Raw genomic sequence first — 23,804 nt, forward strand, 5'->3', positions numbered from 1 at the left:
CTCTCTACCCCCAAACACACCCCTCAATCACCCATCCTGATATTCCAGTCTTCAATCCTGAACTACACCCCACCCTGCTACTCCACTCCTAGAGCTCCCATTCAGCTCTGCCAAGGCCCCTCCATGCTGACAAGCCACCCCCTCTATTACATCAGCCCATGTGAATTAACTCATCTTATGGGCCTCACTCCTGACTTGGTTAGTCTCTAAGGTGCCACAAGTCCTCCTTTTCTTTTTGCGAATACAGACTAACACGGCTGTTCCTCTGAAATCTGACTCCTGACTTGGAGCATGTCCTAAAATTTCAGTCCTAGGCACTCAAAAGCCTGTTACTGCACTTCATTCCTTAGCAACACTTGATTTGCCCCTTGCCTGAGCAGACAGAGCAAGTGGTGCAGTAGGTATATTACACCTGGGAAAGTTCACCATGGATTCAAGATGAACCGTTCACTTTAAGGCTCACAACCAGAGAGGAGCAAACCTTTCCTGCCACTCTGCACAAGAACACTCCGCCCAGCTGCAGCAAGCTACGCTCTGGCATCTCTGTGATGCAAAAAGAGCGATCAACATTCCAGTTGCAAATTCTTGCATTTTTTTTAAAACATAACTCCTCCTCCCACCCCCCACCCCCCAATGTTTATGGTCCAGTTAAACTCCAAGTCACGCTTACCCTATTCATATCACTCCATAATCTTATCTGACTTAGAGCACAATGTAAATAAACTCTCTCTAGCATCAAAGGCAAAAATTCTTCTGTTAGTGCAAGCGAGCCTGAAACTTTTAGCAAAGCTGCAGTTTTGTATCACAAAGGGACATTTTTACACTTTGGTTTTCCTTCTGTTTCTTTTATCAACACGAGGACCACCAAAACAAAATAGCCTCCCCTCCACTATCCATAAAGAGATTAGAAGACAGTGTAGGACTTGCATGTGTAACCAAAGTGCAGAGGAGCAGAAATGAAAGTGCGGAGCGATATATACAAATAAGGGTTTCCTCTTAAGTAAAATTAGAAACTCTTCTAGACCATAAAGGCAAGACACCATAAAAGAAAAGAAGCCAAAAGGTAGATAAAATTAAAGTACAGTAGAGAGAATTGAAGAGAAGAATCCCCTACAGATTATCAGAGGTCCTGCCAGGGGAAATCAGATTTCTTTTACAGATACTGCTCCATTAAGGACCTGATCTAAAGCCCATTGAAGCCAATGGGAGTTTTTCCATTGATTTCGAACAGGCTTTGGATCAGGCCTTGAGTCCTGCAGCTGTGATATTTCACAGACCCTGTAGGAGGATTGGAGGGCTGGGTCCCAGGTACTCTGCTCCCTGGAGAGTACATTCTCGCAGAGAAGAAGAGAAACACAAAACTTTTCCAGATTACTAGATTTGCCAACGTTCGAGTACATCCCAATGTCGCGAGGACAGATTTTGTCAGTGCAGAGAACCAGCATTGTGGTCAGACAGGTCACCCACAGAGTGGAGCGAATATCCAAATTAAGAAATGAGGAGAATATTCCCTTGTATACAAAAGGGAATTTGAGTCCAACCGCATTCACAGCCTGCCTCCTGCTAACATACCAAGGCTTGAGCTTCATTGCTACGACTGCTGGCGCATGCGGGCGCGCACACAGAGCAAACGTTTTTAGTTGAAATGTTTGAATATTTGCCAAGAATGAATTATGAAAGATACACTTGATTGTAAAATTCACCAGCTCTGTTGCATTGTTTTGTTGCATTAATCATGTGGGTTCATTGCTTTTCCCTGAACAGCCAGCCAATTTATGTAGCCAACAGTGGGTGAAAAGGACAGAGGGCCAGCACAGGCCCTATGCAGCACTGAAACCTACACAGCACGTGATAGGCTTACCTGGGGCATAAACGATGCCATAAACTCATACTTGCTTTTTGCCAGGGGTCACTTTTGCCTAGTCTGAATTTTATTTTAAGTGCTTATTTGGCCCTGCAGCACCATCGTATGTGATCATCTGCCTGTCTTTAACGTATCTATTCGCATGACCCCTTTGGGAGGCAGGGCAGAGCTATTATCCCCATTTTAAAGATGGTGAAACTGAGGCACAGAGCAGCTAAGTGATTTCCCCTGCTCTGCCACAGACTTTTTGTGTAACCAGGGCTGCCAAGTCCTAGACAAGTGCTCTAACCCACTGGGAAATTCTGCCTCTTTGAAAGTATTCAGGGTGAACATGAACAATCTGAGATTCACATTGTGCCGGTTAGTGACACGAGACGGAACAAACTGCAGACATGACTGTCGTATTCCCTGTCTGAACAACCTACAGAGCAAGAATTAGTCATTGATTAAATTTGTAATGAGTTTCAAATTATGAATAAATTGGAGAATCTCATGCTCTGTTTGAGGATGGGGGAAAAAAAAAAAGAAAGAAAAAAGCTAAAAATGATTACTTGTATTACAGTGTCACACAAAGACCCGCAGTCAGGATCACAGCCCCATGGGGCTAGGTTCTGTACAAACACTTGGTCACTTGTCTGTTTCTAACTTGGGCTCAGCTCCACAAGTAGGTAGGTGCTTCCAAGCCACAAACAGAGACCCGGTGGTGGGGAAGACACCCACTGATCACTTAGTGCTTTGACACTTTTACCTGGAAGGGCCACCTGATTTTCAGTGTTATTTCTGTGGAAGTCTGGTCTCTTGAAGTCATGTTCGAGGGAGAGCAATTAGTATGGTATCACCGAAGAACCTCAATCATTGATCAAGGCCCCACTGTTCTAGATGCTAGTCAGACAATAAAAAACAAAGACAATCCCTGCCCCCGAAAGCTCAGAATCATTTTGACAGACAGGACACATGTGGATGAGACAGACAGAAATGAGCAGGGAGGACACGAAGCCAAGCCACAAAGCGAAGAATCTGGTAGTAAAGTTGGAGTCACAGCTCATCGCTTAGCCGGACAAGACCAGATTGCGGACAGCAGATGGGCATGATGGTACACGAGAGGGACTACAGCCTTCTTTAGTGGGACTATAGCCTTCCCCTCTGAATTAGTTGCAACACATGGTTCTGAACTATGGGGGAGGAGGAGAAGAAAGACTGTGGTCCTAGCCGGAGAATACTTTCATTCACAAAAAAGGAAACCAAGACTTTTGGCTATGAAGCCATCTTAAGGAAACGCTGCTGAATTTAATAATATTCCCTCACTCTTATGTAAATTTTCATCAGCAGATATCAAAGAATAGGAGGTCAGTATCATTATCCCCATTTTGCAGATGGGGAAACTGAGACATAGGGGAACTCACCCAGCAGCCGAGCCAGGAATAGACACCAGGTCTCCTGAGTCCAAGTCCCATGCTCTATCCACCTGGCAACACTGCCTTCTTGTTGCCTCTGCAGTGGCATTCACCAATTACTCCTCACACCATCTTCAAGAGGTCATCCACATTTTACAGATGGGGAAAACTCAGGCACAGCATCATTAACTTGACACTGGGATCAGAACTCAGGAGTCCCAGGGTCCCACTCCTGTGTACAAAAACAATCTGCCAGGAAGTCAGTCCAGGTGGAGGATGGGCCAACTCTGTTAACCAGGCCCAGAATTACAGAGGATGTGACCTGCTGTTCATATTCGGCTTGCTCCTCAGTGCACAATCCTCTTTGCAGTCAGCAAAGACCACATGAGGATCTTGTAGCAGTGAGGCCTGGAATTCCATCCAGCATGGAACAGAAGTATATGTACATACTAGAGCATACCAGGCAGATACACCCCTGCAGTCCCCTCGTAAGAAGAGAGAGCCAGGGTGTCTCCAGCAACTTCACTTCACAGGAGTCCAAATCCTTGCTCTAGCACTCATCTAAGTCACAAGAGACAGACTCCACGGTAAGCTACACAAATGGCAAGGGGGAGAATAGAACCCTGTCTCCCCATACACAGGCCTCTACCTCTTGAGCTAAAAGGAGAATCTCTAATTGCTCTAAATAATACTAGGGCTTTTATCTTTGTAGGGCTATCGCCACTAGAGGGAGACAGTAACAATGTTCTGTTTGTTTAATGTTCACTCCAGAAGAGCGTAGCAAGACAGACTCACGCTAGACATAGTATTGGTATTACACACGCTTTTTAAGCAGGGTGGCCATGCCTGCCCCCGCCCCCACCTTTTGAGAACCTGAACTCAGCAGGGACACAACAACAGGACAGACAGGGAGTTCAGCCCCCCACCCCTTGGCCCCTGACCAGAGCTGGTTGGCATGACTGAGGGGCTGCTTGCCTCTCCCTTTCCCCCTGCCACACACCCACACTTTTGCAGTCCTGGAACCCCTGTTAGAGGCTCCATTGGCCCAGGCACTGTACAGTTATTTCAGCAAGAAGAAAGTAAGCCCCTGTACCAAAGAACTTACAATCTTATATCAAGACAAGACCATGGCAGAAGCCAGAGGGAGAGGCGAGTGGGAACGATAACAAGATAACATTAAGATTAAGATTGTCCAGTAAGCAGTAATTTATTGCTCAACCCAGCCTAGCCGGGGTCAGATAACAGGCTTCTATAGGCACCGCCGTAAAAGAGGAAGTTAGTACATTGAGACCAGGAGGTTGCAAAGTTCCCCCAAGAAGCTCTCCTCCCAAAGACCCAGAATGCTGCTTTTTAGATGTAAACCATCTGCCGAATCCTACAGAGGACACAAATAAAATCCCTCCCATGCTCACAAAGGCACCTTAAACTCATCCCCCATCTTTTGGTAGAAAGTGGGCCTACCTGAGTTGTAGCGTTCTAAGCCAGTGGGCACTTCTTGAATTGCCGACTCATCCCAGACTGGGTAGCAAATCCTTTGCTGGTAGCAGGTGGACTGAAAGCCACAGCTCATCCAAGGATCTTCATAGGGATTGGCAGCACCCTGCCTCAATTACAAGGGAGAGATATCAGCTGATAAGCAGATCTATTCAAAACTTAGCACAATCGCGCCTTCCAAAAAGTCTCATGAAAATGTCTTTCAGGAGAAACTTCAAAACAGACATTTTGATCTGGAGTCAAATAAAAAGCTATTTTGTTTGGGGCTGTGGAAACAAAAAGGAAACAAAAACCCAGAGGGATGCAGAATGTTCTGGGACTCTCACTGGAAAGCCCAGAATATTTTCCTTCCCACTTCTGCAGGCCTGAGAGGTTTGGAAAATGCAGCATGCAAAGCTTAAGGTTGACATGAATCCAAACACCAAAACATCTATTGTTCGCCCTTTGCTCATTAGCAGACCACAGCCCAAGACAGGCTCCAATTTGTGGGGATCCATAGCCACCAATGAAAGCAGGCAGCAGAAACCCAATGGACAGCAGCCATGCACCCACCTGCAGCCCTCTCCCAGAAATCTCTCTCCTCAGCACTCTGTTGCCCATAGGTGCAAGCTGCGCCCCTCTTCACCCATGGGGGAGAACTGAGCTGATATTTGGGGCCAGAAACTGGCTGATAACATCCCTTTCTATATTCGCCCATGCTTATGGCCTCATTTGCACCACCTCAGTCCAGGAACCAACAGGAAGCTGCTGCCTTTTAACAGCCGTTCTTCCTTCCCTTTTACTAGAGTCAGTTCTTTCCAAAGCATCTGGCTCTTTTCGATATTTGAGCAGCATATTTTGAACAGCTCGGCATGTTGGGTGATTGGCCTTGACCGAGGGTGCTAAGCCCTTGAAAACCTGGCCCTGACTTCATCTGAAAAGTTGGACCCACCTGAACTAACCCTAAAAATATGAGAATTACTCAGAGAGAGAAACTGTATCATGTAGAATGATTCATCTCAAAAGCACCTCAGCTGGGTATCAAGCTGGGTCATTAGAAGGTCACGAAGGCCTTTTTGCCAAAATCTGGCATGAGACATTGTCAGAAGTTAAGAGATCACCAGTCTCTTGTCTTGAATTTCAGGACACTGAAGATAACGACATTTGGACAAATATCCCTTCCTCATTCCCTTCTCGGGGATGGTCTGTCTGCAGAAGACACATGTTCAGAAGAGATCTTGGGACCCAGCATTTTGCTTTGCTTGGGCATTAACGCTTGGTATTTCTTAGCCTGGTGCATTTCACGACACCACCAATTAGAGCTTTGCTAATGCTAGGGGCCACATTCATTCCTGAAACAGGAGGGCATACAATCTGTGCTCCCTCTGCTCAGAGGTGCAGCTGCACCGGCGAAAATGATACAAGGAGGGAAGCGTAGTTTGACACAAAGGAAGAGCAGCCTTATTTCAGCTGGGGTAAGGCTCAGCCCCCTTCCTCAGGAGAGGCACTCAGTGGTCATACCTCCCAGCTGGTCTTGACCCATTGTCTCCACCCTACACGCTGCTGGGACCACAGAGTGTTTTCTGGGAGAGGCAGGGTGGTTTTAATTCTATCATGTAACCCATCTCCGAGGAACTAGGGAGCCCCTGGGGATTATAAGCTTATTATAAGGACAATGGTTTGTCCATGCCTCAAAGTGATGGCAGGTTCCAGGGAAGAAGGCATTGGGGGGAGGGACAATCACCCATTGAACTGGTGATGTCAGGGAACGTGGAACCCCCTTCATTCCATGAGGCTGTTTTTAGGAGCAGCACTGAGCCAACCAAGAACACATTCTTCCAGGCTCACCAGCAGTTTTAAGCCACAATTGAAGAATTGCTCAGCCAGCTTCTGGGAAAAGGGCCATCGTGAGCCTGGACAGAGTCAAAAAGAGCAGGTGGGTGGGCTCAGGGCAGTGCAGCAGGGGGGCAGGCTAGACACCGCAATGGTAGGAAGTTGCAGGAAGGAGAAGATAATTTTAGACGTGACATCAGGAACGATTAGTTTGGAAACAATAAGAATAGTTCAGCTGGAGAATGCTGCAGAGGCTCAAAAATAGGCTAGATAAAGGGCTCGAGACTAGTCACCGAGACACAATGCCGAAGTCAGCCCTCCATCACTCTTGTGCTTCAGGGCTAGGATGGCTGTTTGCAAAGCTCTTTGAAAGGGTATATGGGCCCAGTCCCAGGTGCTCAGCCCCCTTGCCTCCCAATGACTTCAGTATCAATCAGGATTAGGCATTACAAAGACTTGATGGCTAGGAGGGCCTAGTCCAATCCTCCAACCAGGGATACTGGAGAAGAAGTTTCCAGCTGTGTTATTATATCTGGTTATTTTGCAATGTGACAGAATCCCTGCCTTCGATTTAGTCACCAATGTCATTTCAAAGGGGACCCAACATATAATGCAAACCTCGGACTCTGAATGGGAGGTGCTGAGGTCTAGAAGACAGGTCTCCTCATCATGACTGTCATTGACCTGCTGTACAACCTCAGACAAGCCATTGCCCCATTCTGTGCCTCAGTTTACCCTATGCACATGAAACCCTCACATGCTATCAGGAAAACTTGCAGTTCCCATACCCCTCCCCCAGTCCCTGCAGTGGTTGCCAGTGGCGGAGCGACTTCTCCTAGCAAAGTGCAATGGTTGTTGGAAGGGGTTTCTGAAGAAGCAGTGAGGTCATAGAATGAGACTGAAATGGGCAAGGGTTGATGGACCTCTAGTTACTCCCACTTACTCCCACGGGCTCCCACTATAAACATGTGCCCCCACGCGCCTGTCCAAGAGACCACATCTAAGTGGGAGCGAGAGGGTGTGAATAGCAGGAGCAATGGGCACAATGGAGCCTTCCCAGCCCAATACAATTACACTGCCATTATTCAAGATAAGAGAACCAGGCCTGTTTACACAGCTAGATTGTAAAGCCGGGTGGGCTAACATGCACCATATTCCCAGAGAACTTTGATCTGCTGTCAGGGAGATTCTTGCTGGTGAGGAGGAGGAAGGTTAAGAGATCAGGGTCTCTCCACCTACCACTAGCTCTGCACACTCTGGGACCACAGGAGGATGTCTGAGCTGACAGTCAGTAGGAGATCTTAGCCCTGAGCTGTCGGGGACTCAATGAGCCGGAGACAAAGAGCAAAGGAGGAGGAGGACAAGGAGGCCAGAGGCAATAAGAGAAAAGAAATACGGTGCTAAATTCCACGAGCAGCTACCAAAAATAGAGAAGAGATGTTTGACGGTAGGAACATCTTGTGGTTAAGACACTGGGCTGGGACTCGGAAACCTTTGGCAGAGGATGGAAACAAACCTGGATCACCCAAGTCACTTTCCCCCTATGAGACTTCACTCCCAAACTGCAGAACAGGGATAATATTACCCTCTCCTGTAGCACTGTGGTCTGATCCTGTTACGCAGGCCATTGGGCCAGTTTTAAACCAGGTAGTCCTGTTTTTCTAAGGTTTGTCCTCCATCCGGTCCTTAGACAAACCCAGACAATGTGGACACACCAGCAGGGGCGGGATGGAGGACTCTTCGAAATGGCATTCCACCATGTGTGTGAGGCCACACCAGCGGAGTCGTGGTCACGGAGATGGGGTCGCAACATTCTCAGAAGTACGGGAATGCCCAGTATTCTGGGAAGGCATGAGTGGCCACCCTAAATCTTGGAGCTGCTCCGCGCATAGGACTGCCACCTGCCCCAGTGAGAGTATTGAGTGGCTGCAGATTCTCCTCAGAAGGGCCGAGTCCAACAAACGCTCTCTGGCACAGTGCTTACTACCATGAGTAGCGTGGTCCCGCAGAAGCCATGCCAGGTGGTAAGACTTAACAGGACTGGGCCCTTGGAATGCAGCTCTGCAGGGCACCTTAGTGCTCCAAAGATGCACAATAGATATGAACCCAAGGAATAGGGGATGTAGTCGGCTAGCAACAGCTATATGTGGCCTGGAGCCCAGCTCTTTCTCCAACAAAAGGAGCACAAGAAGGACCGAGTTTGAGACCCATGGCACATGCCCAGATACAGGAGTGTGGGCGATGAATAAACTCCAGGAGTCAGTTCTTAATAGTAAGTAAATCTAAGATGCAAAATCAGAGTAAACAAGCGTTTGACCCCAATCGATCAAACGCTTCCCCCCACTGAAATTCACAGCAACAAGTTCTTTGGTGCCAATGGCAGCAGGATCAGGTTCTGGGTTAACGCCTGGCCACAGAGTTACTCCATTCAAATAAGGCATATTTAGGGCACAGGAGGAGGAGGCAGGATGAGCCAGGTAACCTCCAGCACAGCGTGAAAGATCGATGTCGTCACTTGCGATAACAGGAAAGAGAGTTTCCTTCCCTGCCTTCAGCCATCCCTAGGGCTGCCAGCACGCAGGCATCTGCAGAGCGCCTGTCTCTTCCACGCACACCCTGTCCCAGCCCATGCCAAGCCATGTTCTCTCCATCACTGGCTAAACGTTAACCATTTCCTTCCCACTCTGCTCCTCCTAAAACCGGGCGGAGATCAGTGGAGCTCTGAGGTATCTGATCCCTGGAGCGGATTGAAATTTTTCCAAAAAGAAAAATGTTCCCCCAATCAGAAAAAATAAAATAAAATGTAGTTTTGTTGGCGATGGGGGAGGAGGCGGAGTGGAGGGATGAAAGATTTTCTGTGGGGAAACATGTCAATTTCAGTTACTTTTTTCAATTTTCCATCAAGGAAACAACTCCCCTCCCTCACCCAACCTCGGTTCAAATCCATAGTTTGAAACTGAAATGTATATATTTTAAAAAAAAATGTCATTCTGAAGTGATCAAATAGTTTCATTTTTACGTTTCCTGAACAGAGATTTTTCCAGAACTTTTTGTTGTGTGAAGATTTTCACTATTCCAACTTTGTCCCATTTGGGGATCAAAAAAATAAAATCAAATCAAAATACTGAACTTTTCTGCAAGAGGGAAATTCCACTTTCCAACCAGCTCTGCTTAGCACCTAATATCCCCATGCCAAATCTATAGCTTTCATGTTCCCTATCTAGGTTCTTATTCTGTGCTCGGCACTGTGATGGATGAGTGCCTGCTGATGTAATTTTAAGGTATATATCTATGCCTATGTGGTAGAAATATTAGAGACACTGACGTAAAGGGTTAGATTCTGGCCTCTGCAGCAGCCTCTTTACCCCACTCCATCGGCACAAAGGAAACAGAATATCCCAGCTCAGGAACAGTTTGCAACTCTATATGATCCCCCTATGCCACTGTCATTACTATGTGCCAGCCATTGCCGTGTGCAAGCGGCTGACTGGCAAGTGTCTGCTGTGCTTTGTGCTCTGGTTGTTCTGGACTGTGGAGCATTCATAGTCAGCCATGCCAGGGTGTTCTATGTTGCATATAAGGTCCCCTCGGCCTGTTCCAATAAACCTAAAACCACCTTTCCCCACCTCCTCTCAAGAAGCAGAACAGAATCTGGCCTAGAACCTTCACCCAAACTCAAATCAAACTTTGTCGGACATTTGAAAAAGCTGGGCTGCTTTTAGCCCTGTCCCAGTCCATGTGCATTCGTCCATGGAGGCCATAAGACTCTGGGTTAGGGCCAGCTTTGGAAGAGGAGGCATGGTTACATCATAGGTCATTATCTTAATGTTTCTGCTCTGACTCGTGTAAGAATTTGTGCTTCTATGTCCAGCTCAGGTTTGCAAGGCCAAGAGGTTCAGATAAGGTCAGGATAAGAATGGAACATGGAATGGCGTCTCTGAGTTAAACAGTAGCTCTCAACTATTTGGCATTAGCCTGTCCATGCTGCCAAGCAGAGTTTCTCCAGAGTCCTGCAATGCTGAGCCAAACTCCTATGGGATAAAAGAAAAATAACCCAACATCCTTCCTTACCGTTACTCCTGGACGGGCCAGAGGATAAGGGGTTGGGCTTCCAATGGTTGTGTCCATGTAGTAACTCATCATCCCAGAGACACCTACAGAAACAGAAGTGAATCATTAGATGCACTGCTGAGGAAGCCTTGTCTTACAGAGGAGATAGGGTTGCAGGATTAGGTCCTTAGTCATAAGAAGGCTCCTTATTCACACAAGTAAGTCCTATTGACCTCAATGCAAGGAAGGGTGGCAGAACTGGGGTTCAGAGGTGGAAGAGACCTATTAGGTCAGTTAGTTTATCCCCGCCATGCACCCATGACCAACACAGGAGCGTTCCCTACAGTATATTTTCAAGGGTCTTACCTAGTCCAGTTTTGATTGGCGCTTACACCTGTGAAGAAATAGCCTCACACAGAGGGCCCAATCCAACACACACTATCCACAGTGATCTCCAATGAAAATGGAGATCAGTCAGCAGAGATATTATGCTGACAGGCTCCTTTTCTACCCTCCAGGTGGGGATGACCTGCTTCCATGTAGGAAAGAAAGAGGGAAAGGCCCAGTGTCCTCCTCCCAACACACACAGAAGTTCATAGCATGAGCCATTCAGACTGTGATCTGCAGTGCACCAAGGTGGAATGGCAAGTGACTCCCTTGCCTTCCCCATCGTGGAAAGTGAGCTGATTTCACTGTGGCACAGTCAGGTATCATCTAGAACACAAGGCAAACCCAGCCCCTGTGAAAAGGCACCAGACTGACTGACAGCCTAGGCCCACAGACAACAGCAGTGAAAGCTTCCCCTCGCCCTGCCATGCAACCACAGGCTTCAGCCATCTTCCTGAGGGACCAGCTCCAGAGGGCAGACAGCAGCTTGCTCATTCTCCAGGGCCCCTTCTCCCTAAGGCTTTTGCTGGGGGAGCCAGTTGTAGCCCAATTCAACACCCCTTAAAGTCAAAGGGAGTATTTCCACTGAAGTCAATGGGTCAGAGCCTTAGGTCCAGTTGTGGTGGTGTTTTTATGACGTTGACACCCATAGAATCATAGAATCATAGAATCATAGAATATCAGGGTTGGAAGGGACCCCAGAAGGTCATCTAGTCCAACCCCCTGCTCAAAGCAGGACCAATTCCCAGTTAAATCATCCCAGCCAGGGCTTTGTCAAGCCTGACCTTAAAAACCTCTAAGGAAGGAGATTCTACCACCTCCCTAGGTAACGCATTCCAGTGTTTCACCACCCTCTTAGTGAAAAAGTTTTTCCTAATATCCAATCTAAACCTCCCCCACTGCAACTTGAAGGTAGAGGTAGAGGACTGGACTGAAACCTTCAGCTCAGCCACTGCACGGTCCAACTCCTTAGCACCACCCTAACAGCCAACCCTAATGATCTGATATTTATATATTAGCAGTACACACAAATCTCAGGTGATATCACAGCAGTCAGAGCTACTCTGGATATTACACTGCTTCACAGTAGCAGAGATCAGAGTCTGGCCCATGTATCAAATGCACTTCGTTCTTTGAGCCATTGATATTATATTTAATGTACACGTATATGTATCCTATTCTTTACGGAGCACATTCATCTGGGGCTGCAATAGTGAAGCCAGTTTAGCCCCTAGCAAAGGTCAGACTCTCCCTGAGGGCTGCTCTAAGTTACACCCTCTGACGCATGGTTATAGCCCTTGTGGGAAAATCTCCAAGGTACAAAGTCTGCTCCAGTTCCTCCATCTCCCCTGAGAGCTCTGTCAGGATAGTGCAGAACCACTGTTGTGCCTGGTATATACTAGCCCCTTGCACCAGTGCTGTTCACGGTGAAGACTTTTTACCTGCCCTATGGCCCTTTTGCAGAGCTGGGGTGAAGGAGCTGAAACCTGGCTCTATGTAGGTGCAAATAAAGCAGGAAATATCTGCCTCCCCTGCAATGATTAAACTCATAGGAGAAAATGTAGGGCCAGCTTGCTTTCCATGCCATGTGAAGCATGAGATATGTGTGTACTCAGTGTCACTTCCCCCACGTACAGAGCCTTTTGCCTGGAAGGAAACTGTAAAGAGGGAGTGGTCAGAGATTCGCAGGGCTCTTTTGCAGGAAATAAGGCAGGGCCAGACTGCATTATTATTTTTATAAATTTATTTATTTAAAACAAACCCATTCAGCCACTACAGGCTGAACAGCGGTCACTGGTATAACAGACTCCACCCTGAGAAGGCAGCGACTCCATCAGCCTCTGGAGAATGTGTCATTCTATTTCTTTAAACCCCCAGCGCTACTGTCTAGCTAGATAACTGTAACTAGAAACACTGAACCCTATTCTCCCTTGACTTCAGATTTACTCCTGATTTGCACTTTATGGTCTCTGTCTTGCTCACAGCTGTGCCTAATCTGCACTATCCCTAAAAGGCGCTGTGACTCAAGACACAATTCTTCCCTGCTTGTCCCTTGCTTTTGAGGGGTAGATAGTAATCTATTGTCAGCTAACAGCAGCAGCAAATGGTAATCTGCTCTGTACTGTCTGACCAGCGGTGAGATAGAGGAGTCAAAGTTCTGGCCTTTCCCCATTCCACCCCATTCATCTGCCTACACTTTTCAACTCAGCCTCAAACCTGCTAGTATTTGACTTCCAGCAACCAAAACATGCAGGAAATGACCAAAACATGAAACACCTGTATTTTGTTGTACCACCCCATAATTTATAGATAATGGATTTTTAGGATAGCTTTCCTTATAAGTTTTTTCCCCTTCACACTGTGAATTAAAAAATTTAACAGAAAACTGGAAAAACAAATTTTGTTACATGCAACAATAAAGTTCCTTCCACTCCCTCTCATGTGTCATAAGTGAATTTTGAACTAGAGTTGGTCAAAATATGCCAATTTTATTCTGATGAAAAACCAAATCCCCCAAATTTGTTTTTAATAAGGATTTTTACATAAAAAGTCAGTTTCTATCACTCGTGGCTATGGGAAAAGCTTCAAAATGTGACCCCAGTGCACCCGAGAGGCTCCAAAAGCTGAAGGCAAATAAAAATCTATTATTTTAAAGCCAATATGTCATGATATTTTGGTGAGCCTGATTCATGATTTTTGAACATTTGGGGTTGGCAATACTGACATCATGACATGACTCCATACTTGTAAAACTAAAAGGGCTTTTTATGAACAGAACCATTTACAGAAATGTTGCAACTGATATTCTAGCCATGTGCACATAGACTGACTTCCAAGAGGGGTGCATCCTCCCAACTCTTCCTTCCAGCAAACTGTGTTCCTCCCTCTAAGTTCCACACACATTGCTACAGTGAGATTTTTTTTGTGCTGTGAACACCACTGAAATCAAAACTGTTGGAAAGGGTCAGTTTTGATGAATTTCTCTTTTTGAAAATTTTTGGAAAAAGAGGTTCAAAAGTGTCAATACATCCTATTTCAGTGTTTTCTAAATGAAAAGTTCTGATTTTGGTTGAAAATGACTTTCAAAAAGTAAGTTAATTAATAATTAAAAAAATGTACAAAGAGAAATGGTCACAATGGAAAGGAACATTTTGATTGACCTAATCCAATTTCTTTTTCTTTCAGGTGTTTGTGAAAAGTTTTGAGATTTTGATTTCTCAATCACAATTCAGGACACAAAGTTTTTTTGAAATCCTGAAAATTCTTGTAAGATGGGAAAAATCATTTCCTAAACAGCTCTATAAAATACTTTGTATCTAGTTATCAGTCCAACCCCTCACTTGAATTACTCCAATGACTTTGTATCTCAGAGATTTATACACCATTTTTCCAGTCCGGGACTGCCTCACAGCTAAGCACTCTGGAGCTCATTGCTGAACACTGTTATAAGTGATCAGCCATGGTGTCTCACCAGTCATCATGGTCATAAATTAAGGCACTTTAGGTTCTTCATCAACATGAGCAAGGTAACAATAAACAGGGATCAGGAGACCAGGGCACTGTCCCTGAAAAATTCCACTGTGAGAAGATCAGAAAGTGGTTTGCTCACACATCCTGAGGATTTGATCGAAATAACACTTTGGCCTTTCCTTCATGAGGAAGTTGCAGTGGTTTAACTAACGGGGTGAATTTAAATAGGTTTAGCTAAACGGATGCAAATCCCAGTTTGAACCATCCTGCCCACCCAGATCCCCTCTTCCAGAGCGGTTGTGATTTGGCTTAGACAGATTCCTAACCTTAAACTGGTACAACTCTCTTATGTTGGCAGGGTCTCTGTCTCTCCTGCTGTAAGGTAAAAATGACATTGCCAAACAGGTCACTTCCCAAAATAGAGTAGACTTTGCAAAACAAAGGCATAAAGAAATAGGAGATCAGTGGGCTCAAGCTGTCTCTACAGAGACCCTTTAAGTAATGCGCGTGTGTCCCGGAGCAGAGACGCACTTGATTAAAAACAGTAGTACTCACTAGAAGTTGCCTTTCCTTGCTCTGCAGCTAGCAAAACAGGAAAATGTTTCCTGAACAACCTCTCAACCACACAGACGCTCAAGAACTGATTTCATTGCTCACTGAATATCATTTGCATTTTTCTCTAGTTACCTTTGCCGTTTGAGCCTTCCAGGAATGTGCTACACTCTGAGTGTTGCCGGCTACAGCCAGGAGTGGCCAGTCCTGGGGTTATGAATTTGCAAGCACTCCAATAGTACTGAACCAATACTGACACCCAAGACAAGGTTGCATGTGATGTTCTTTATTGTGACTTCGCATTACAAGCTCCAAACATCCAAAAATCATGAGTTGGGCTCCAAAAATAAAAAAAGATTATTTTTTTGGTAAACAAAAATCCTGAGAATTTTAAGCCACGTACATATGGGGTTCTTTCTCCTTGCCTTCTGGTTTTTGAGCCTTTGGTATACATTTGGGTCATATTTTCAAGCTTTCCTCTGTGGCCAGGAGGAACAGCAACTTTCAGCTTTCATTTAACAAAATCAAAAAAGTAAGCGGAGTTCTCATGACTCTAGAATCCAGGGCTTTAAGAAAAACACCAATTATCTCAAGACTTGTGACAAAGTCACCAGGGTTGGCAAAACTGCATTTCACTCAGATCATCCCATAGCACTAATTAAATGCTCCTAGCCACCATGGGCCACAATATGGGCCTCAGTAGTTTTACAATAAGGATGGTGTTTGTTTTTTTTTTATTTGAGAGTCTATTCAGGACTTATACTGCGCCCCTCACCATGGTATCAGAGCTTGAAGAGTGCTGCTATATGTTTTTCTTCTGCCAAAAAAGATTTCAGTTCCCCAATTAGGGATCAGACATACCATGTGACTTAGGTCACCAATCACATACCCCAAGTTTGACTTCCTTTCCCTAACCTATCCAGATCCATGATCTATGAGCAGGCTCAAAAAATATATGCCACCCTCTGAGCGAACTCCTGACCCAACTGAAGTCTATAGAAGTTTTGACATTTACTCCCAAGATTTCACCCAATATTTTTAGCCATCTGCATCTACACTGAAGGAGATAATTGAGCACTGAAATTTGATCTATACCAAAGGATCTGTATGTTGCTGAGCTGGTTAAAAGGGGGGAAGGGGAATCAATATTTTGAAGTTGTACCATTTTGAACCTTATGAAACAGGAACCATGTTTTGGTTACTTTGCAAAAAAAAAAATGAAGTTTTTAAAATGTTTATTCGCTCCCCCTTTTCTCCATTTTGCAAGTGGGAGCAATAAAATAAGTGTCCAAGTTTGTTCCCCCCCACAACCACCCACTTTCGCAGTTGCATTTTTCCTTTTTGCCAGTCTGTAACTTTTCCAAAGTTGAGGATGTTTTGGAAAATGGCAGAGTAGCAAAAAGAAATTTTGAATGGAGGGGGGGGATTCCCCTTCTCATATGGAAATGAGGTATGACAAGTACTTTTATACCAGTGTAACTGTACCCACAAAAGGGGGTGGGTTGGTCTACTTAGCACTGCTGCATAGTTAAAGGGCACAACTTTTGTGCTTAGATGAGGCTTCAGAGTTGATGTTCTTACACGAGGTGAATGAATGTTGTGAGTGACACAGTTATCTTAGCAAGCTAAGCTTACTGATCCTTCTGCTGTGCACGATAGGAAGCAGACATTAAGGAGCATGTGGTGATTTGTGGGAGATTTCACCTGGACCAGGGAAGATCTTTTAGAGGAAGGCAGGTGAGCAGGTTCTGTATCTTCATAGGGACCTACCAAAACTATGCCCAGAGAGAGCAGCAGGAGGCAGGAGTATTTGCATAGCTGCAGAAAGGAAGATCCTGAGTGCTTTGCCCAAGTTAATTTTTAAGGACTCAGCTGATACAGCTTCCACCTCTTCCCTTAGGAATTTTTTCCACAGCCTAATACATCTCACTGTCAACAGGTATCTCTGATATTCAGGCTATATTTCCCCCCACCCCCTTTGGTTTCCTGTCATACGGCCCTAAATAATTCTTCGTGTTCCTGGGAGTTTACTTCCTGTAGATACAATTAGATGGGTTTTTTTGGCCACTCAGGCAACTTTTAGCTGAACTAAATTTTACCCTCAATTACACTGGTGTAACTGCAGAGTAACTTCGCTGATAGCAATGGAATTACACCACAGTAACCGAGAACCAAAGCTGGGGGAATACTATTCCAAAAAAAGAACAGGAGGACTTGTGGCACATTAGAGACTAACAAATTTATTTGGGCAATAAGCTTTCGTGGGCTAAAACCCACTTCATCGGATGCATGGAGTGAAAAATAAAGAAAGCAGTATTTCACTCCATGCATCTGATGAAGTGGGTTTCAGTCCACGAAAGCTTATGCTCAAATAAATTTGTTAGTCTCTGAGGTGCCACAAGTCCTCCTTTTCTTTTTGCGGATCCAGACTAACATGGCTGCTACTTTGAAACCTATTCCAAAAAAAAGAAGTGTTCACAAACATTTGGTTGAATTGCCTAGTAGAATACCTTTGCTATTATTTGAACAGACATACACTCTATTTTTATTCTCCTGTTTCTGTTTCTTGATTGGAGGAAGGAAGCTTGTTAAATGTCATTATTCGACCAATCACATACACAAATAATGATTAACAAAGTCAACCTGCAAACTTCCCATAGAAGTTGAACGAGTTATTCAAGAAATACCAAATCCTGGAGCTGGTTGAAAATTTTCAACTTGCAAACAAAAACCAAACAAACAAACCCCAAAATTAATTTAAAAAACCAAAACACAAACACAAAAATACACACAAAAACTTTTCCACCAATAGAAGGGAACAGTACACAAATTCCCAAAGGGAAAAATCTCATTTTCAACTATATTTTTAGATGGGAAATTTATAAACTAATGAAAATTTTGGTTTCATTTAGACTTGCATTTTTCCTTCAGTTTCAGTTTTCAAAAAAATTGAATCAAAATTAAAAATGGTCAAATTAAAATAATTTCATTGCAAAGTTTCCTGTGACAAAGCTTGCTAGCAAAAAATGATTTGTCCCAAATTTCTTAGGGTTAAAAAAACCATACCAAAACAAGTTTTGACCAGCTCTAACACACATCTTTGCAGAAAGACAGTCATAAAAATATATATATATATATATATATATATATATATATATATATATATATATATATATATATATAATGGTCTAAATTAATTTATTTTTCAAATAACAATTTGTGTGTGTTCTTAGAAATTACTATACCCATTTTAAAGATGTAGAAACTGAGGCACAAATAAATTAAATGACTTGCCCAAGGTCACCTAGCAGGTCAGTGATAGAGCCAGGGGTAGAAGCAAAGTATTCTGAGCTCCAGTATAATGTCCTCTCCATGAAGCACACTGCTTTTCAATCCAGTTTGTGTGACTCAGCCCATGTCTAGTTCTGAGTGACAGTGCTATGCTCAGACCATGCCTCTCCCATAGGTTCAATAGCCTGCAGCATAGGGCTGGTGGGCCATTTATGGTGCCCACAGAGCATGGCAATGGGCACAGCAGCAGAATAGAACTGGTGGGCTTCTGTCTTTCCCTTTCTGTAAATTGAAAGGATTCCCATCCAGGCCTTTGCCTCAGAAGCACTGATAGATGGGAATGGGATAGGACGGGGGCAGGGGAATTTAGCAGCCACAACCAATCATTTTTAATCTTGAGTCCAACCATCATTAAAGGCAAGAGGAACTCAAACAAAGTAAGTGGGCTCAGCGGACTGGCTGACCCAAGGGTCCTTAGTTATTGCCACTGGATTTTTGTAGTAAGCAATAATTTATCGTCGTTGGGGAAAGATAGCCTGTGGAAGTGACATTCTTCGGCAGTACTTTTAACCCTCAAAATGCTGGCATTTTCCAGGCTGCCTGCCAATTTAAAGCATAGGGCAAAGCGTGTCTATGGATCCAATAATACATCATACATTTGTTCGGCTCATCAATCTTGGGCACTGATTTAAAAAATAAGATCTTCCCAATGAAGGGCTCAAATGGGCTAAGGACAACAGGAGGGAGAGTTCTTGGTTTGCTGCAGAAAAAACAATTTATAAGACATTTCTTTAATATCCTCCTTCCTCAGTTATTCTTTGATATCATTGTAGTTTCTCTCATTACTGTTTAGTACTTTTCATCAGAGAACCTCAAAGCTCATGTATTTTTATAAAAATATCTCATCTAGAACATGTTATATACAATTTACTGGGGGGAAACTGAGGCACAGAATATTCTAGCACAAACTCTTCAAGACAGATGTTTTACAGCACATATATACTGTCCTATCACACTACTGACTAAGAAGGATTAAATGACTTGACCAAGGACAGCAACTCAGTGAAAGAACCCAGGTATCTTGACTCCCACGCTCCTGTCCTAACCACGACAATATGAAATGATTATGTCAGTTGGTTGATCATTCCTTTAACAGTTTTTTCCACCACAGAGAGGTTCCTGAAGGGAGGGTTTGTACGACAGTCTCTGCTCTAATGCAGAGTAAGGTCGTTTTTGCAGTAGCGGGCTAGAACTTAAGCAGAGTTTGTGGCACCATGACACCCTGCAGCCCTTACAGAACAAACTGTAGCCTTAGCCTAAGCCAAGATAAACAAATCCTGGCACACATCTCTCCCCTCCCCCTTTGGGAAAAGTGCCCTCTGGTTAAAAATTCTCATATTCTATACCCAGCTCATTAGCCTTTGACAAAATTACTAGTCTGCAGCTAATTCCATAATTTGATTTGAATAGTAGCCCCATTAACAGGACTGCAAGCCAGTTGGTAAGCTGACAGCTGGAGGTCATTTCAAGGGCACCTAAGGCTAGTCAAACAGTTTGCTGATTAGGGCAAGCACCTAACCCAAAGAGGTTGCTGCTGTTTCATCTCTCACAGCTGCTATATATGAAATTACAGGAAGATGTGAAGGGGAGGGGGGAAGGGAGTGGAGCAGTGAGGTCACTTGTTATTCCACTTACAGTGTTTCCAGCAATGAAACAGTTGATTGAAAAGAAAACATCATGGGTCATATCCTCAGCTGGGGTAAATTGACATAGTTCCTTTGTGGGGCTATAGTGGTTTTCAACAGCCAAGGATCTGGCTGGATGAACAAGATGCAGTTGCTAAATGCAGAGGAAGGATGACCCAGTGGATAAGTGGGCTATCCTAGGATTTGCAGGACCCACGTTCGGTTTCCTACTCTGCCACAGATTGGAGCAAATCACTTGAGTCAGATTGTTAGACGTATTTAAGTGCCTTGAGGTATCTAAGGGGCTTTTGAAAGGTGCCTAACTCATGAGAGGTTTCAGAGTAGCAGCCGCGTTAGTCTGTATTCGCAAAAAGAAAAGGATGCATCCGATGAAGTGAGCTGTAGCTCACGCAAGCTTATGCTCAAATAAATTTGTTAGTCTCTAAGGTGCCACAAGTCCTCCTTTTCTTTTAACTCATGAGAGCGAGTGGGATTTTCGAGAGCAACTGACTCCCGTGAGTTAGGCACTTTTGACAATTCCTCTCTGCATCTCTAGGCACTTAAATACGTTTAACAACCTGGCCCTCAGTCTTTCTGTGCCTCGGTTTCCCATTTACACACTGGGGATAATAGCACTTCCCGACCTCACAGGGATGAAAAGAGACTTGGGGGTGAGGGTAGAAAATATGCTGAACACAAGCTCCCAGTGTGACACTGTGGCCAGAAGATTTAATGAGATCCCAGGATGCATAAACAGGAATCTTACGTAGGAATAGAGAGGTTATTTTACCTCTTTATTTGCACTGGTGCAACTGCAATACTGTATCTAGGTCTGATGCCCACAATTCAAGAAGGAGGCTGATAAATTGGGGAGGGCTCAGAGAAGAACCACCAGAATGATTAAAGGATTGGGAAGCAAGCCTTATAGTGACAGACTCAAGGTTCTCCATCTATTTAGCTTAACAAAGAGAAGGTTAAGGGCTAACTTGGTTACAGTCTGTAAGTCCCTACGTGGGAAACATATTTAATAATGGGCTCTTCGGTCTAGCAGAGAAAGGTACAATGTGATCCAACAGCTGGAAGTTGAAGCTAGACAAATTCAGACTGAAATAAGGAGTAAATTTTTTAAGGGTGGGGGTAAATTGTTCCATTTGTTAATTACTAAGGGTCATACTGGATTCTCCATCACTGACCATTTTTAAATCAAGATTGGATGATTTTTTTAAAAGCTCTGCTCTAGGGATTATTTGGGGGCAGTTCTCTGGCCTGTGTTATATAGGAGGTCAGACTAGATTATCACAATGGCCCCTTCTGGCCTTGGAATCTATGAATCTAGCTATATTGTGAGGATCAATATATCAAAGGTTGCAAGGTGCCCAGATAAGTACCAAAGATAGATACATATATCTAGAAGCAACCTGACCAGGATGAAAGTGAGAGCTCTGAGCCATAACTGGTTAAACTGTTCAAGCACCAAGACTTTCATAATAAAAATCAAAGCCACTGAGCAAGCCATGCTCTGGCCAGCATTTCCTGTTGTTTAAAGCGAACGTTCCCATGTAACACCAAATTTGCTTTGGCAGAAAGTTTTTTTTAAAATGACAGGAAAAAAAAAGATCAAGAACATAATGAAGTCAGCACTGAATAAATACTCACCAGTAAACCCCCTCTGGATCCAACCCCCTCTCCCTGAAGGTATCAGATGGCAGAGTGAGAGCCAATGGGACATTAATAGCAAATTAGTGGCCACATGCAAAGCATCAAATTAAAGACTAATGGAAACATGGAAGGCCTGACTCTGCACTTCTTGGGGGCTCAAAGCTCCCGGTGACTTCCAGAGAGCCAGCAGGAGTGCTGGTCATGCAAAGGATGCAGGCTTACGTCCTTAATGATGAGGAATTGCAATCCTGCACCTCAAAGCCAGACAGCCTTTCCTGCCACTAACTGTTCCCAACTTCAGTCACTTTCGGAAGCAGAGAACCAAAGCTGGCACACATCTGCATGACACTGGCTGTTTTCCAGCCCATCTTCAGTCTTGAGGATATTTTAAGGCACACTACTATTGTGATTTGTAACATGATGGGGGAAAGGGTTTGGAAGCAATGTTTCCTGCAAAGATATAAATGGCCAAATTATTCACTGGTGGAAATCAGCTTCTCCACAAAAGTCAGTGGAGTTACACTGATTTACACCAGATGAAAGTTTGGCACTAAACATTTTGCTGTCCCCCTTTCCCCCCCTTTCCTTTGGAACAAAACTCTTTACCCTACTGAACAAAAAAGCAAACATACATACAATTAATGAAAATAAAATTGAACTCAACTATCTGTCTTTAAGTGCAACTTTGCTCCAATACAGTGTCATCAGTAACACCAAGAAGCAACTTTCCACCCCAGACAAGTAAACAGTAATATTATCTTAAACTCATTTAATACAAAAAGTATTTTTAAAGAACCCTAAAAACACCCAGATTGAATCATAAATATTTGCTGATTACATCAACTGGGTTAAACTGCTAATGAAAGAGAAGGAGTATATGTCCTGGCATGTCACCAGGAAAGTAGATAGCCTGAAAATTAGCATAGGTAAATAACAATCCAAATAGAGTTTAGCATAGAATCCCGAGCTTTACTTACTACTTGTCTGAAAGATCAGAGAAAAGAGTTGTGTTCTCCAGAGCTTCCCACACTTGTCTAAGGTCTCTTGCCAACTACCTGGTGAAATCCTCTGCACCAGTGCTAAAGAGGATGGAAATACCATAATGTTTCTAGCAGGGCCGCCTATCAAATAGAAAGGGGGTGTGGTCAGGACAGCCAGCCAGGGGCTGCTGGAAAAGGCCAGCTCTGAACTAGGCTCTGACACAGCACCAGCAGCAGGGAAGGGAAGCTGCCAGATGTGATTACCCACAATGTGAACTCGTTAAAATCCAACTTCTTGTTCGTTATAATCAGAGAAAGCCTCTGTCCGAATCAGTTGCCAGTGTCCCAGGGTGGGGGAACTGTGATATTTGCCTTTGGTGATTTGGATCCTTGGAAATCCTTCACATAATTTAATAAAACAAATTAGCTGAAGATCTCCAAGCACTTTACAAGTATTAGTCACTTAAGCTTCCCAGCATCTCTGTAAGGTATTAGTGCACGCATGAGGCAGAGGGACTAACTGAGTGTACACAGCAAAACATTTCTACATTTGAATTCTTAAGTGAATTTGCTTCACATGTGTTCCAATAGCGTGATGAACGGCATTAATATAAGGAGCTGAAAGTAGACTGAATAGATTTTTACTACAGACAATTCTTTCCTATGTGTCTGGCTGGCAGGTCTTGCCCCCATGCTCAGGGTCTAACTGATTGCCATATTTGGGGTTGGGAAGGAATTTTCCCCCTGGTCAGATTGGCAGAGACCCCGGGGGGTGGAATTGCCTTCCTCTGCAGCATGGAGCACAGGTCACTTGCTGATATGAACTAGAGTAAATGGTGGATTCTCTTTAACTTGAAGTCTTTACATCAAGATTTGAGGATATCACTAACACAGCCAGAGGTTATGGGCCTATTTCGGAGTAGGGGGGTGAGGTTCTATGGCCTGTGATATGCAGGAGGACTAGGTGATCATGATGGTCCCTTCTGGCCTTAAAGTCTATCAGCCTTTTGTTAGTTTCCTCTGAATATTCTTAGGCAAGTTTACTTGCTGGAACATTTGCAGAAGTGGCCAGTTTTAAACCAAGATTGCAGAATACTCATGGGAAATGAATTTTGAATGTACAGTTAATTATTGACATTGGAAACCCAAACTTAACAGTTATCCT

At 44.2% G+C, this 23,804-nt stretch overlaps 1 protein-coding gene across 2 annotated transcripts in view; it reads right to left on the reverse strand.

Annotated features, from left to right (window-relative positions):
* Positions 1–22,708, reverse strand: part of ETS1 (ETS proto-oncogene 1, transcription factor) — a 122,581-nt gene extending 99,873 nt beyond the window's left edge. For both annotated transcript variants that reach the window (XM_073320614.2, XM_073320613.2), the window contains exons 1-3: positions 22,637–22,708; positions 10,636–10,718; positions 4,720–4,858 (exon numbers count right to left, since the gene is read on the reverse strand). In XM_073320614.2, coding sequence (XP_073176715.1) covers positions 4,720–4,858; positions 10,636–10,707 — 211 coding nt within the window. In that variant the 5' untranslated portion in view covers positions 10,708–10,718; positions 22,637–22,708. The remainder of the gene's footprint in view (positions 1–4,719; positions 4,859–10,635; positions 10,719–22,636) is intronic.
* Between the last annotated feature and the right edge of the window lie 1,096 nt (positions 22,709–23,804).

The sequence above is a fragment of the Lepidochelys kempii genome, chromosome 22 (assembly GCF_965140285.1).
Source record: "Lepidochelys kempii isolate rLepKem1 chromosome 22, rLepKem1.hap1, whole genome shotgun sequence".
Taxonomy (NCBI): Eukaryota; Metazoa; Chordata; order Testudines; family Cheloniidae; genus Lepidochelys; species Lepidochelys kempii.